General features: G+C 48.3%; 1 protein-coding gene across 1 annotated transcript in view; it reads right to left on the bottom strand.

Annotated features, from left to right (window-relative positions):
* The window catches only part of L3MBTL4 (L3MBTL histone methyl-lysine binding protein 4), a gene marked incomplete at its 3' end in the record, with an annotated part of 408,304 nt that overhangs the window by 302,744 nt on the left and 91,725 nt on the right, over window positions 1–13,835 (bottom strand). The window contains 1 exon segment of the mRNA XM_082640598.1: window positions 4,229–4,467. Coding sequence (XP_082496724.1) covers window positions 4,229–4,467 — 239 coding nt within the window.

Genomic DNA, 13,835 nt, shown 5'->3' with positions numbered 1-13,835 from the left:
TTAATGGCATTGTAAGTTTTTTAAAAAGATCAATACACACACATGATCAAGTGATGAAGACACTAGGCATATAGGCAGGACCCAGGTCATGAAGAGCTTTGTATGGTTTGTTAAGGACCTTTTAGTTTATCCTTAGCCAATGAAGTAGAAGCAAAAGCTTTTAGTCATTGGGAAGAAAAAAAAACATGATTGCATTTTATTAAGATCTTGTTAGTGGCAATGTGGAGAATTAATTAGAAACATAGTAAAATTAGAGGTAGAAAAGATGGGAAAGGAGGCTTTTAATATCTACTAATAATTGAGAATTTACCATGTACCATGTACAGCATCTAACTCAGCTCATTTAAGCCTTAGCACCCCTGCACTGGGACTGTTACAATCCCCACATCACCTACAAGGAAACAGAGGTTCACAAATTGCCCCATTGGCCCAGCTAGTCAGTAAAAACCTGGAATTGGAATACAAACCCTGGTCTGTGCTTACTCGCAAAGTGATATTGTATTTGGGAATGTTGTGACCGCCTGAACAATGGTGATGAGGCCCTCAACCAAACGCAGAGCAAGAGCTGGGAGTGGGGACAGGGGCCAGACTCCGTACGTATCTGGGAGGTAAAATGGGTGCCACCTGCTGACTGGCTGGATGCACAGGATGAGGAAGGTGGGGAATTTCAACTGACACCCAGGTTTCAGGCTGGAAAGAAATCTCCATGTTTTCCAAAATGTGATCATGTTTACTTTTATAAAGTTATTAGTATCTACTGAGACCTCCAAGGACTTGATGAACAGCTTCTGAAAACTCTACTTCTGTACCTGCTTTTCAATTCCAACTTTCTGGTGCATTACTATAGCTTCTATGTTCTCCTGGGCATCTTGCAATGAATCTTTCATCCTAGAAGTGTCTTCACCAAGAAATACTGCACACGATGAAAGGTTATGAAATGCCTTCCTTGCTTTTTCCTCAAGAAACTATGATTTTCACCTGAGCTAAGAGTGGAAATTACCAAGAATATTAGAACCCCTTCTGACTCCCGCTTCCTTTAATCACAGAGAAAATGGAGAACTTGAAAAATACACACACAGCACACACTCACATACATATACACACACACTGTTGTTTTGTACTCTTACTTAATGTGTTCTTAATGGTGGAGAAGTGGGGTCCATGATGTATTCAAGGGTTCTGGAAACCTTCTGAACTTTATATAAAATTTTGTGCACAAATCAATATAAGCACTTCTCTAAGGAGATTATCAATAGCTTACATTAGATGTTCAAAGGGGTCTAAGGGGTCTAAGACTCCCCCCACCCCCCCAAAAAAAGACCAAGAGCTGCATGGCTGTCCTTTAAAGGAACCTGCCATTAATCAAGCCACGGGGGCTTCCCTGGTGGCGCAGTGGTTGAGAGTCCGCCTGCTGATGCAGGGGACACGGGTTCGTGCCCCGGTCCGGGAAGGTCCCACATACCGCAGAGCAGTTGGGCCCGTGAGCCATGGCCGCTGAGCCTGTGCTCCGCAACGGGAGAGGCCACAGCAATGAGAGGCCCGCGTACCGCAAAAAATAAATAAATAAATAAATCAAGCCACGGACTAAATAACCGATTTAGGAAACTTCAATAATCAGAACACAGAAGCTCATTATGAAAATACAGGTGAGGCAGCAAGACCTGCTTCAGATTCTGCTTCTTCAAAGTGATGCCTATTTTTGCCACCTATTTGTTAGGCTAATGGAGAAGAATCATCCCCTACCTAATTAAACCTAACTGGCTGCAAAGCTTCAGAGAAGATGGCAGTGAAGGATGGCTGACTGCGTATTTTTAAACTCTCATTTTAGAGACTACGTCCTCGTTATTTTGAACGTTTTTTGTAGGTTAATTTTGAATCCCAAATTGCTATCAAGATTATACCAGGAGGATCCTACAAACAGAGAACCCAGAATGCATGGCACAACAAAAGTGCACTTTAATAAGTTAGTCGATGGAAATCCTACTGTTTCTTTGTGAATCTATTCTACTGTAATCTCAGATGCAGAAATTCTCATTTCCCTGGAACCCACTGACCTATTGATAATAGGAAGTTTGGTGCGTGTGTGTGTGCGTGCGTACGTGTGTGTGTGTGTGTCTCCAGCGACCCTAACCTAACCACTGACTGAATTATAGTCCAAGAAACAGAAAGAAAGCACAGATCAGAGCAGGTGAAATATTGCTGAACTTAAGCAGCTTCAGTCTAACAAAGATCTTTATGAACAAAGAAAAAGAACCCACACAGTATAAAATAAAGAAATGCACAGAGAGAACTTTTAAAAATAACTCCTGAAGTCATCTGATAATTCATTGGCCATCAATGAGTGGATTCCACAAATCCTCTGAGCCTAGGGTCTAAAACAATAAACCCATATATTTTTTTCCTGAATAACTAAACTCTCCCAGGAAAAAGAGACGAGGATACTTCTCATATAAATTTCCTTTAACTGCGGGAAAAGAGCCGTGAAACGGTCCACCCTTGACTCTAAACGCCACTACTTTCTTCTTTTAATTTCCCTTCCTCTGAACATGACATTGGGCTCCCAGTTGGAAATGCAGATAAGCCGCCCTGACGGGGGCTTCAGGCCCCTCCCAAGAACAAAAAGCGCCTGATCTGTCTGGCTCCCCCGGCTTCAGATCTGCTGAACTGCTTCACAGCCCGGGACCTTTGAGTCCCACCACTTCAGAGGAGTGGATTCCAAGAGAAGGAAAAGGCTCTGACACCCGAGATCAGGATGCAGCTTCAGTTTTGCTCCATAACTGAGAGCTTTGGAGAATATGAGAAACGAACATGAATGGGAATTCACTCTGTTCTTCAGAGTCCCAGCAAGCAATCGGCTTAAATGACTGCATGGTGTAAGGCCACATTCTGGTCTGCAAACACACTTCTTTCCCTGCCCTCGATACGTGCCTTGTGTTTTAAACCCCAACCAAACATCTGAGTATAACTGTTTTCAAAACATGTTTGGTTTTTCTGGGGGAGAATTGTTAAACACCAACGAAGTTATCTTAAAACTGGGGGACAACACAATACATATAGAAGACAAAAACAAATAGGTAGACAGACAAGCAAACACTTGAGGCAAATAAAAAAAAAAGCATATGAACTGAGGCTGTCGTGTGATCCTCAGCATACGCAAGTTCACAATATAATGAGGAATTTCATTACAGCTTATAAAGCCATCCCATGGTCATCACGTGGCTCGTGACTAATATTTAAAGTGTTAGCTAAGACGGATCTACATTAAAACTCTGAAGGGGCGCTCAGTGATTATCAAGTACTTTGGAAACATGTTCAAAGCACAGAAAACCTGACATCTGACTGAACTGTTTCGGTTGGAAAGGGTCTAGGTTTCTCAAATAGTTCCACACGGGGTTACATCAAATGTGAATGTTCACGGCAGCATCTTTCTGCACTGCGGAACTACACACAAATCCAGGCTTTATTGAAAACAAAACACACACACACATTTTTCAGATTCTATTTAACGTACTGGCATATTGGAAAAAGTAGAGGTTTAAATATACTTCAGGTCTGGGTGAAAAAGTTAAATTTAGGGGGAGGATGAGTTAAACTCACTGCTCCCGCGAGGACTTCAAGTAAGGAAGGACAGACAGCGGGAATGTGTCCGCACAAGGTGCCTTGTATTCGGGACCATCAGGAGATAACTTAGGAAGGAGTCTTTTCTCACTGGCTACCCTCCGCCCGTCATCCTACAGCTGGCTGGAGTTTCCTTATCAGGACACAAAGCAGTTCTTTTCGAAATCATCTAACAGGGGGTCACGGACAGCAGGAGGGGTGGGGGGCAGAGTAGAGCCCGGAGCGGGGAGCATCAGGGGTGCAGGTGGCACTGAGGGAGCCACAGGAGGACAGGCAGGCACCTTGAGTCCGGAAGTCTGGACAGTAACTCTGTCTCGCTGAGGAGACGGAGGAGGTCACCTGGGGAAAGTACCTCCGCTCTTCCTCATGAAGGAAGTCAGTACGTCTTCAAGTGTGAGGGTAACAGGGAGAGGCTGGAAGGCCAGTACCTGCCCACGTTAGGATTTCAGATGAAGCTCCAATGGTGGATAGGCTGTAGCCTGGGCACACAGCCCGAGGTGTGCAGGTCGGGACATGGAGATGATGACACCTTGGCTGGTAGGCCAGGTACAACAGAGGGCAGCCAAGGGCGTCTCCATGTCCATCCAGGCAAGTCCTGCCGGGAGCATGCCCAGGGAGCAGGGCCCTGAGAGCAGGGCCCAGAGAGCAGGGCCCGAGGAGCAGGGCCCGGGGAGCAGGGCCCGGAGAGCAGGGCCCGGAGAGCAGGGCCCGAGGAGCAGGGCCCGAGGAACAGGGCCCGGAGAGCAGGGCCCGGGGAGCAGGGCCCGGAGAGCAGGGCCCGGGGAGCAGGGCCCGGGGAGCAGGGCCCGAGGAGCAGGCCCGGGGAGCAGGCCCGGGGAGCAGGCCCAGCTGGCATTCCAGACAAGGGACGGTTCCGGGGAGCACAGGACTGGGACCCAAGAGAAGAGTGGTTTGAATAGTTGCTGGCATTTAGTAAAGTGAGCTACACGTCAGACACGGTATCATGCTTAACATGTTATGTGCATCGTATGTGATTCTTCAGCGGTCCCGGAGAGAGCGTGATGCTGGCTGCCATTTTCCGCTAAATCAACTAAGAGTCAGAAGAATGCACTACAGGCCCCTTCTCTATACGGTGAGGGGGGAAGAGGCTGGAAGGACCTGAAGGGGCAGCCTATGAAAAGCCCCGGAGTAAATAAAAGGCGCTCAAAAGTGTTCCTGTCCCAGAGAACCAACACGCAGAGAGGAATTAAGAAGGAAACCCAGTCAGTCTTCCCGGAGATTACAATTCCACTAAGGGGCAAAATACACCTACCTGTCATCCCAGAGAATGACAACTAACGTGGTCAAACACACCCAGGACACAAACGATAAACAGAACCGCACTTTACAAAGATGATTCTGGCAACCACCTGCAGGAAAGGTTCACGGTGGGGCCAGCCTGGATTGAGAGCATTTAAGAAACTTTAGCTACAATCTGTGTGGGGAAAAAAAGCAGGGCTTATTCCTAACTTAAGGCAGGAGTGGTAGGTGCACAGAGAAGGTACTGAAGAATTAGAAGGTGAAGTTGAGCTGACTAGACCACCGAACACACACGGGGCACAGAGAGGAAGGACCCCCGTCAACCTCTCCCAGGACAAGGGGCCGGGGATGCAAGCTGTGCTGCATGCAGGAGAGCTGTGTGTCGTCGCAGGGGCAGGAGGTGCAGGCAGAGAGACGGAGGGGAAGAGCCCCAAGACCAGGAACCCGGTGCATCTGGAGGAACGGGGTTTAGGAGATGATGAGATGCCCGGGGAGCCACAGAGAACGGCCTCAGACTACATCACAGGAGAAGGAAGGGCCTGCAAGGAGGGGGCCGGACTGAGCACCATCAGGGGCTGAGCATGGACAGGGTGCTGGGGTGGGGAGGTGTGAGATGAAGCTGAGCACGTGGCGGATTTGAAATCCTGGGGGTCACTTCTGAGGGGGAGCATCAGGCAGTGATGGGAGGAAAGGTCAGGATGCAGAGGCTAGAGGAGGAAAAGGTTAGAAGAACCAAGGAAAGAGAAAACGCGGCCTGAAATTTTAAGAAGTTACACGGGACTCCGGAGATAAAATGGAGAGGAAAATGAAGAGCCCGGGGCAGTGTTCGACTTCAAGCGGGAATCGACAGGCATGTTTGTAACCTGGAGGGTGAGGACCGGTGTGAGGGTGAGGACTGATGCAGTTGACGCAGCGGATCTGTGATCTCCCGGGAAGCAGGACTAGGGGGGCTCCGCGCACAGGTAAACGGATGCCAGATGGTGGAGGGAACTTCGTCCAGGGCAACAGGGGAAGGAGGAAGGGCGGTGCAGGGAGTGAAGGCTGTTGACAGGAAGCGAAGAGGGTCTCACCATATCCATCCCAGGGGTGACTGCCTCCTGCCGGGAGTGAGGGAAGATGCCTCAGAGAGCCGCCCTCCTAGGAGACAGGGGGCGACCGGCCGAGGCCCTGGAGAGCGGCCAGGCCCGGCCACAGCGCGCAAGGCTCTTTGGAAGCAGAGGCCACGGGGGAGCAGGTGTGCATTTAGGCTGGAGCCACTGAGGATGCTGCAACGCTTGTTTCACCCCAGATGAGGATAGCGGAATCACGGCAGGATAAGGCAAGGGAACAGACCCATAAGAAGTCACTCGGGCCAGGGGCAGGGACAGAGAAGCACCAGCAATGGAAAGGAGATGGCACCTGTGGTCGGCAGAATAGTGGCCCCCGAAGATGTGCGGGTCCTGATCCTGGAACCTGCGATGCTGCTATCTCACACGGCAAAAGGGGTTTTGTGGGCGTGATTCAGTGAAGAATGTGAGGATGGGGAGAAGCTCCTGCAATGTCCAGGTGGCCCAATGCCATCACAAGGGTCCTTGTAAGAGGGAGGTAGAAGGACCAGGGAAGGAGACGCGAGGATGGCAACCGGCTGGAGTGACGTGGGCCCCCAAGCCAAGGGATGCAGGTGGCCCCCCAGAAGCTAGAAAAGGCAAGGAAATAGATCCTCCCCACAGCCTGCAGAACGAATGCAGCCCTGCTGGCCCCAGTGTAGACTTGGGACGTTCTGAATTTTAAGATAATAAATTTGTGTTGTTTCAAGCCACCGTTTGTGGTAATTTGTTACAGCAGCAAAAGGAAATTAATACGACACCTAGCCACGTGGAATTCAAATTAGAACTATATTACTAAACTATAAAAGATATATGAAGACATCCAAGAGACTTTTAACTTTCTCAGGATTACTTTCATTTTGTTCTGAAATACCAAATTATTTTTTAAATGTGCAAGTAGCCCTGCTTTTCAGGGGCCTAATCTACCTGGCAACCCCATGCCGGCTGGAGACAGGAACACCTGCCTGGGGATAAGAAGCAGAGCGTCCCGGGAGGACGGCCGAGGACAGCAGGGATGTGGGGCTTGGTGGGGCTCCCTGTCCCCAGAGGGCAGTTCAGAGCCAGGGCGGCTGTGCTCCCTCAGCTGGAGCCCGACAGTGATCTGACCCCAGATGGAGATCTGGGTCCCGTCTTCATGCTACTCCTGTCCCGTCCCCCGCCCTTCAGATGTGCAGATGGAGGCGCCTGGCAGGTCCGAGCGGACAGGGCAGGGTGAGTGGGCCGGGGCAGCTTCATGAAAGAGGGGGGTCTGAGGGGGACACGGACCCATGAGGTTCAAAGAACAAGAGAGACACAGAAGGCCTGCAAACTTGAATAAAGATGGAATAGTCAAGCGGAGCCAGCATGGGGGCCATCCGCACAGGCCCGGAGAAGCCCCGTGTGGATGGGCCAGACCCCGCGGCCTCGACTCCAAGCCCACAGGTGTGGACCTGTGATGATCAACAGGAAGGAAGAAGGCTTTAGGGAGACACGTCTGACGAGGAGATGACGGTCAGGGAGAGAGGACAGAGAAAAGTTTTTAAAACCAACCTCAAAACAATCTTTTAAAGTTTAAATCAAATTGAGATTTGCACATTCCACCAGTAAGGAAGAGAAAATGTTTTTAAGTTTTCTACGTCAACAGAAGGTGTTTACATCCTTGTATACTCATTACTCCAGATGGTAAAATAAATTGTAAAAAATGAAAAACTTTGTCTTCTACAAAAAGATATTTAAAATAGACCTACAAGATGCAAAAAAAAAAAAAAAAAGGTGCAAATGAAATAAGTGTACTCTTCTTTAAAAATACCCACACACTTTCTTGGTAGAATCCATATCTGATCTGCACGACAGAATTGACAGTGTGTGTTTGTGTGTGTGTATTTGGTATGTTTTCTAAAACTTGAATATTAGAATGGAAACTATATATTAAAAGTAAAGCAATACTCTTCTGAGTAGTTTTCCATTCAGGATATGCAAACTATTCTAAGTTTTATTTTCAACATTTCACTATTAAAAGCTGAAGAGTTCCATCTCAGCTGGCTGACCTGAACACCATGGGTATAATATTTACACAATGAAAATGAACATTCATAGTCAAGAGCGTAACGCCAGCACAAAACTGAGTTCAGTCTGGTCCTCCTGCTTGGAAGGCTGGCATGTACCACCTGCCTTTTTTATCCTATTGAAACCTGTTTTCGATCATAAACCATGCTTACTTCATCTTACATATATATATATATATATATATATATATATATATATACACACACACACACACACACATAATATATGTATTGTGTATATATAGCATATACAGAGCATATATATATATATACACACACACACATATATATGTACAAATGCTCAGTTAGGGCAACATCTTCCATCCTCAGGACAAACCAGATATAATAGGTGGTGACTTCCCCTTCACACGCAGGTGGGACAAAGTCCCATCTCCGCACAAAACACCTAGTAAGCTCATTACTTGCATATTCCAACGACAACCAACAATTCTCCCTCGTGCTGTTATCACGTTTTCTGAGCGTATCTTACACCCCAACTGGATGGCAAAACTTTAAGAGTCTGTGTCACAAGCACACTAGTGTTTCCGTCCAGGTCTTACATGGTGCTTCGCACGCACGGAGCCTGAGTTTCACTGTCAAGCCACACGTGAGCGGCTTGACTGTGAAACCCCGAGTGAAGGGAAAGGCAGCCACCACATCAGATGCGGCTGCTGCCCCCTGTGCTAAAGCCTTACTGTCACTTCAGAGCTGACAGAGGTTAGAGTTCAGAAGCTTGAGGAAGTCATAGTTTTAGCCAAGGAACCATGCAGATGGTGTGCCCTGCCCCATGCTCCCCTCCCCAACTGTGTTGGGTCTCAGAAGGTCAAGGGGGAGGCTATATGGCCCACAGCCCATCACTACACGGTCCCCAACACAGCATCAGGATCTACTTCAGGACAGAAATCTCACACTTGCCCTGGAGGTGCCTCAGTCAGCACTAGGACCCAAGGGGAATCTGGGGAGAAGCTCCATTCTGCAGAAGTTCCTGCATGAGTTGATGGACCTTAAAGGATCTGAAAGAAGAAATTCTGAGAAATAAAGTGAACACACACTGGCTGAGATGAGAGGAGAAGGTGGGAGCTGGACGGGGATCTAGCACTTTGCTGCCATTGGCCAGAACTCGCCCTGCCCTGGGAACCACACACACTTCACCCCCGATATCCAAACACTGGACTCAGTCCAAGAGGATCCTGGTGGAGGTAAGAAAGGATCCCTGTCCTGGGGTCCTGGTCCGAGGACACACGCAGGTCTGATTCCTAGGACACTGTGTCATTCTTGGTCAATCTCTGCCTTTGTGGCTTCTGGCTGCCTTGAGATCCTGGACGGTCATCTCACCAAGCACAGCCATCGGGTCACAAGCCTGGCCTGTGCCCTCGCATCCTGGACCCCAGCTAGGCTACACCTGCCCTTGCAGGTCACAGAAATGCACAGGCCTTTGCTGGCTCCTGGCCTGAGCCCTCTACCCTCTGACCTGGAGTAACCACTGCAGGAAGGGCATGAGATGGCACAGGCGAGCTGGAAAGGGCGACTGCAAGTTACACTGGGTCACCCCGGTCAAAGCCAACCCTCTGTAAAGAGCATCCACACTCAGAAGTAAGGAGAGGTTTCTGGAAGCCACTCAACACAGCTGGTGACAAGAGCACACTGAGAACAGGCACTGTGCATCCTGTCATCTCGGGAACTTACAAGCTTAGTGGAACGAACGCCTTAAGTCTTGTCCCGTGACAGCAGTGGGGGCAGCAGGACCCGAGTCCTCAGCAGAACCTGCACAGACCTTAAGCCTTCTCCCCCAGGGGACCTCTACCCGCGCACAGGAGCCCCGAGGAGGCTTCCAACCCATGGCCTCCCCGGCCGCACCCTGAGGGTCTAGTTCAGCAGGTCTCAGGAACATGCACATCCGTGTTTTCCAAAGCCCCCTGGAAGCATGTGGTAGGAAGACTGGGTGGAGAACCCACAAGTCGATATTCAGCATGTCTTAAATTGTGAGGTGCCAACACTTGGCTCTGCTTTCGTTCCGTGCCGGCTACACCTCTTCTCCCCGGTTCGACTGCCGTGTCCTAGATTAAAACTGCTAGCCTTCTTCTCACACAATAAGTGGGAAAAAAAGTTTAGGAAACAAAATGATCCTTTTTGGTAAAATATATAATGGAAACAAAAAACACTAAAATCATGTGAATCAAAATCGTAAATGAAGTCATCTTTAGGTGCCGGGATTATAAATAATTTCTTCCCCTTTTTCTTCGTACTTTAGTTTTCTGCTTTTCTAGATGAATAACTATCCTTTGTAATTCAATAAAAATATCATTTTTAAATAATACGAATCTGGCAAAAAAGATTAATAATTGTTTTAAGTTTATATTCTATGTTCCAGTAACCCCTTCTCTAGGGTTAATACGCTAAGGAAGTGGTCCTGATAAAAGCTGATGGTGAAAATGGACATCACACCATTATTACAGCAAAAATTCAAAGTAATATTAACATGGGAGAAAAGTTAAATAAATGATATTTATATATACATATACACATATATACATATATGATTATGAAGTCAAAAACTATACTTTTTATAAAATATCTTGGGAATTTTCTGGGATATCTTGAGAATTTATGATCAAAGAAAGGACACAAAACAGCATATATTTTATGATCTTAATTTTTAAAATACAAATTATTACATATATTAAAACATTTGTTTTTCACATACTTATAAAGCCCCTTCCTCATGCAAGGCAATAGGCACATATGTGTGTCTACATATACAAGCACACACGCACAGAAAAGAAATTGGAAAGAAACAGCAAAATATTAACGGTGATTATACGTGGGTGGTGGGATTAAAGTAAATATTCTTTCCTTGTTACTTTCTGCAGTTTTAAAATTCTCGACAAGCATTATTATAACCAACCACACACACACGCACACTTGCACACACACACTCATACGCGTACGCTCCTGGAGAATTCTGGTCAAAAGTGCTCTGTGAACATTACTTTTCACATTTATCTTGTTGTGAAGTGTTCCCGAGGAAGGTCCAGATGGTGACAGGTCAGCACTACATGCACGCTGGTGGTGACAGGTCGTTAGGCACGCCTCGAAGTCAAACATTCGGAACCTCTCAAGACGGTGAAGCAACCTGATGGAATGACAAACACGAAACTCCACCAGCTGTGCAGGAAGAAGCAATATGGACTTTTAATCACTTAAAAAATATGTTCTGAGCTCCTCTTCACATGCCAAGAAGCATGCTGCCCGCTGGAATAAGAATATGACCCAGCCCCTGGTCTAGTAAATGAAAAAGAAATCAATAATGTGTATTATTTTTCCCTTTAATATTCATATATACAATTGACAAAAAAAGCAATTTAAGCTCAGGTTATAAGGAAAAAATCATATCAAATTACAGTTTAAAACAGACCCACAGAGCGTGCACATTAATAACTACTGTTTATCAATCACAACACACTGACCTGTTCTTGCTAAGAAATACACTTATTAAAGTAAAAGAATCTTGGGCCTCCCTGGTGGCGCAGTGGTTGAGAGTCCGCCTGCCGATGCAGGGGATACGGGTTCGTGCCCCGGTCTGGGAGGATCCCATATGCCGCGGAGCGGCTGGGCCCGTGAGCCATGGCCGCTGGGCCTGCGCATCCGGAGCCTGTGCTCCGCAACGGGAGAGGCCACAACAGTGAGAGGCCCGCATACCGCAAAAAAAAAAAAAAAAAAAAAAAAAAAAAAAAAAAGTAAAAGAATCTTAAAAAGCACTTTAACCATCAAATTAGGCTAAGAGAACTGTTATCAATGGATTTCCTTGCTTTGTTTGGAAACAGTGCAACATCCCTGTGTGATTCCCACCAAGGAGCTCGCAGTCTGTCAGCCATCACAGCACTAGAAAATTTGCTGCCATTTCTACATGACATGAGATATTTTATTTTGCTAAACACAGAAAGCAATTTGACAAACCCTGAACATTCTCTGGTACGATTATTCAACATCCCTATTTTCACATAAGCATTTTACAACATCACAATTATAAGCGTTACCAAAAACGTTACAGCAGCCTTGGCTCCGAAGCAAATATAAATGTCTCGTTTTCTACAGCAGCTGGGTTCCTGAGAAACTTGTGTGTGAGGGGTGACATCACCATGTCGTCCCCAACGTAGAAGAAGGTCATTCCTCACAAGAAACATGAATGACTATTCAAGACCAAGACACACTGAGAGAACCCAGACCCGGGGGTGAGGCTGAAGCCGCCCCTGCACCCCAGAGACCCAGACGGATGCCCAGACGGACACAGTGGGAGGAGAGAGGAGGGGCTGCCCCTCCCCCAGGCCTCCCCAAGCCTCAGGCTCCTCCAGTGGGAAATGAGGACCCCGGGGACAACCGGCCCTCACCCCCAGCATCCTGGGTCACTATGTGGGAGCCCCTATTCTGACGTCGCTCCACAGGAACTGCAGTGGAATCTGGAGGGCACAACGCTGGGGACTGACTGTGATGGAGAGGGGGGAGGGGCTCGTGACATCCGCACAGGGATCTCGGGATGGAGTTCACACCTGCATCACCCAGGTGGGGGCCCCAACCTGCAGCTCTGCTCACCTGCAGAACCAAGTCAGGGCGCAGTCTGATGAGGGAGCTCGATGGGGTGCATACTGCCTGAATCGGACCCTCAGGGAGGAGTTCTGTTGGCCCTGAGCCTGCTCGGCCCAAGCCCATGCCAGGTGTTGCGTCCCAGCCCACCCACGTAGAGAGAGCCTTCCAGACCCATCGACCAGAAGCGCTGGGACAGTCCTGGAAGAGGTGTGCCTGGCGGCACTTGAGCAAAGCCAGTGGCCCTGTTCAGCCAGGGAACTGGGGTGTGGGTCAGCTTGAGGTAAGATGACAAACAAAGAGCTTTACTGGCTTTCAAGCTGCTTCACCCACTGCACCCGGGCAGGGGACCTACCTCACAGCCCTGCTCACCACCGAGTATAGCCTGTCCCCCGGGAATCCACCCAGACCACAGGGGACACTGCGAAGCCCACTCCACAGCCCTCCGCACGTGGGCGTCTGAACAGGGAGCACAGCCTGGGGCCTCCTCTGTCTGCAGAGCAGAGCCAGTGGCCTCACCCTCAGTGCACACTCAGGCCCCCAACAATGAGCTGTGCAGGCCCTAGGTCCCAGCCTGCTGCCCTGCCAGGGAGGTAAGCTAACTCACACCCCGTCCACTACTGAATACGTGCCCAGTCCTGGGCGTCCAATGAGCCTGACCAGAGAGCCCAGGCGACCGCAGAGCCCACCCTCCAGCCCCACCTGGGGAGGAACCCAGCCAGCTGTTCTGTCCACCTGTTCTCGGCCGGGGCACAGCCCCCATCCCTGTCCTCTGAGCTCAAACAGATGCCTCACCCCAAATAAACCCTACAGCAGGCCCACCTGCCCAAGGGCTTTACCAGCAGACACGCCCAAAAACCCAAGCCGAGCTGACTGGTAAGGAACCATCTCTGCCAAAGCAAACTGCACGGCCTGGAAGACGAGCCCCACTACTCAGATGCACAAATTCCAACATGAGGAATCAAGGATCATGAAAAGCCAGGTAACTATGACACCAGCAAAGGAAACCAATAAAGCTCCAATGACTGACCCTAAAGAAACAGTGAATTATGAACTGTCAGACAAAGAATTCAGAATAGTCCTCCAGAGGAAGCTTAACTAACTACAAGAAAACACAGACAACTAAATGAAACTAGAAAAGCAATGCATGAACAAAACAAGAAGTTCAACAAAGAAACAGCCACCATCAAAACAACCACAACAATAACAAAAAAGCCCTAGAGTTCAAAAATACACTAACCGAACT

This window comes from Mesoplodon mirus, assembly GCF_964341445.2.
Source record: "Mesoplodon mirus genome assembly, chromosome: 13".
NCBI lineage: Eukaryota > Metazoa > Chordata > Mammalia > Artiodactyla > Ziphiidae > Mesoplodon > Mesoplodon mirus.
This window is presented reverse-complemented; position numbering and strand designations above follow the sequence as displayed.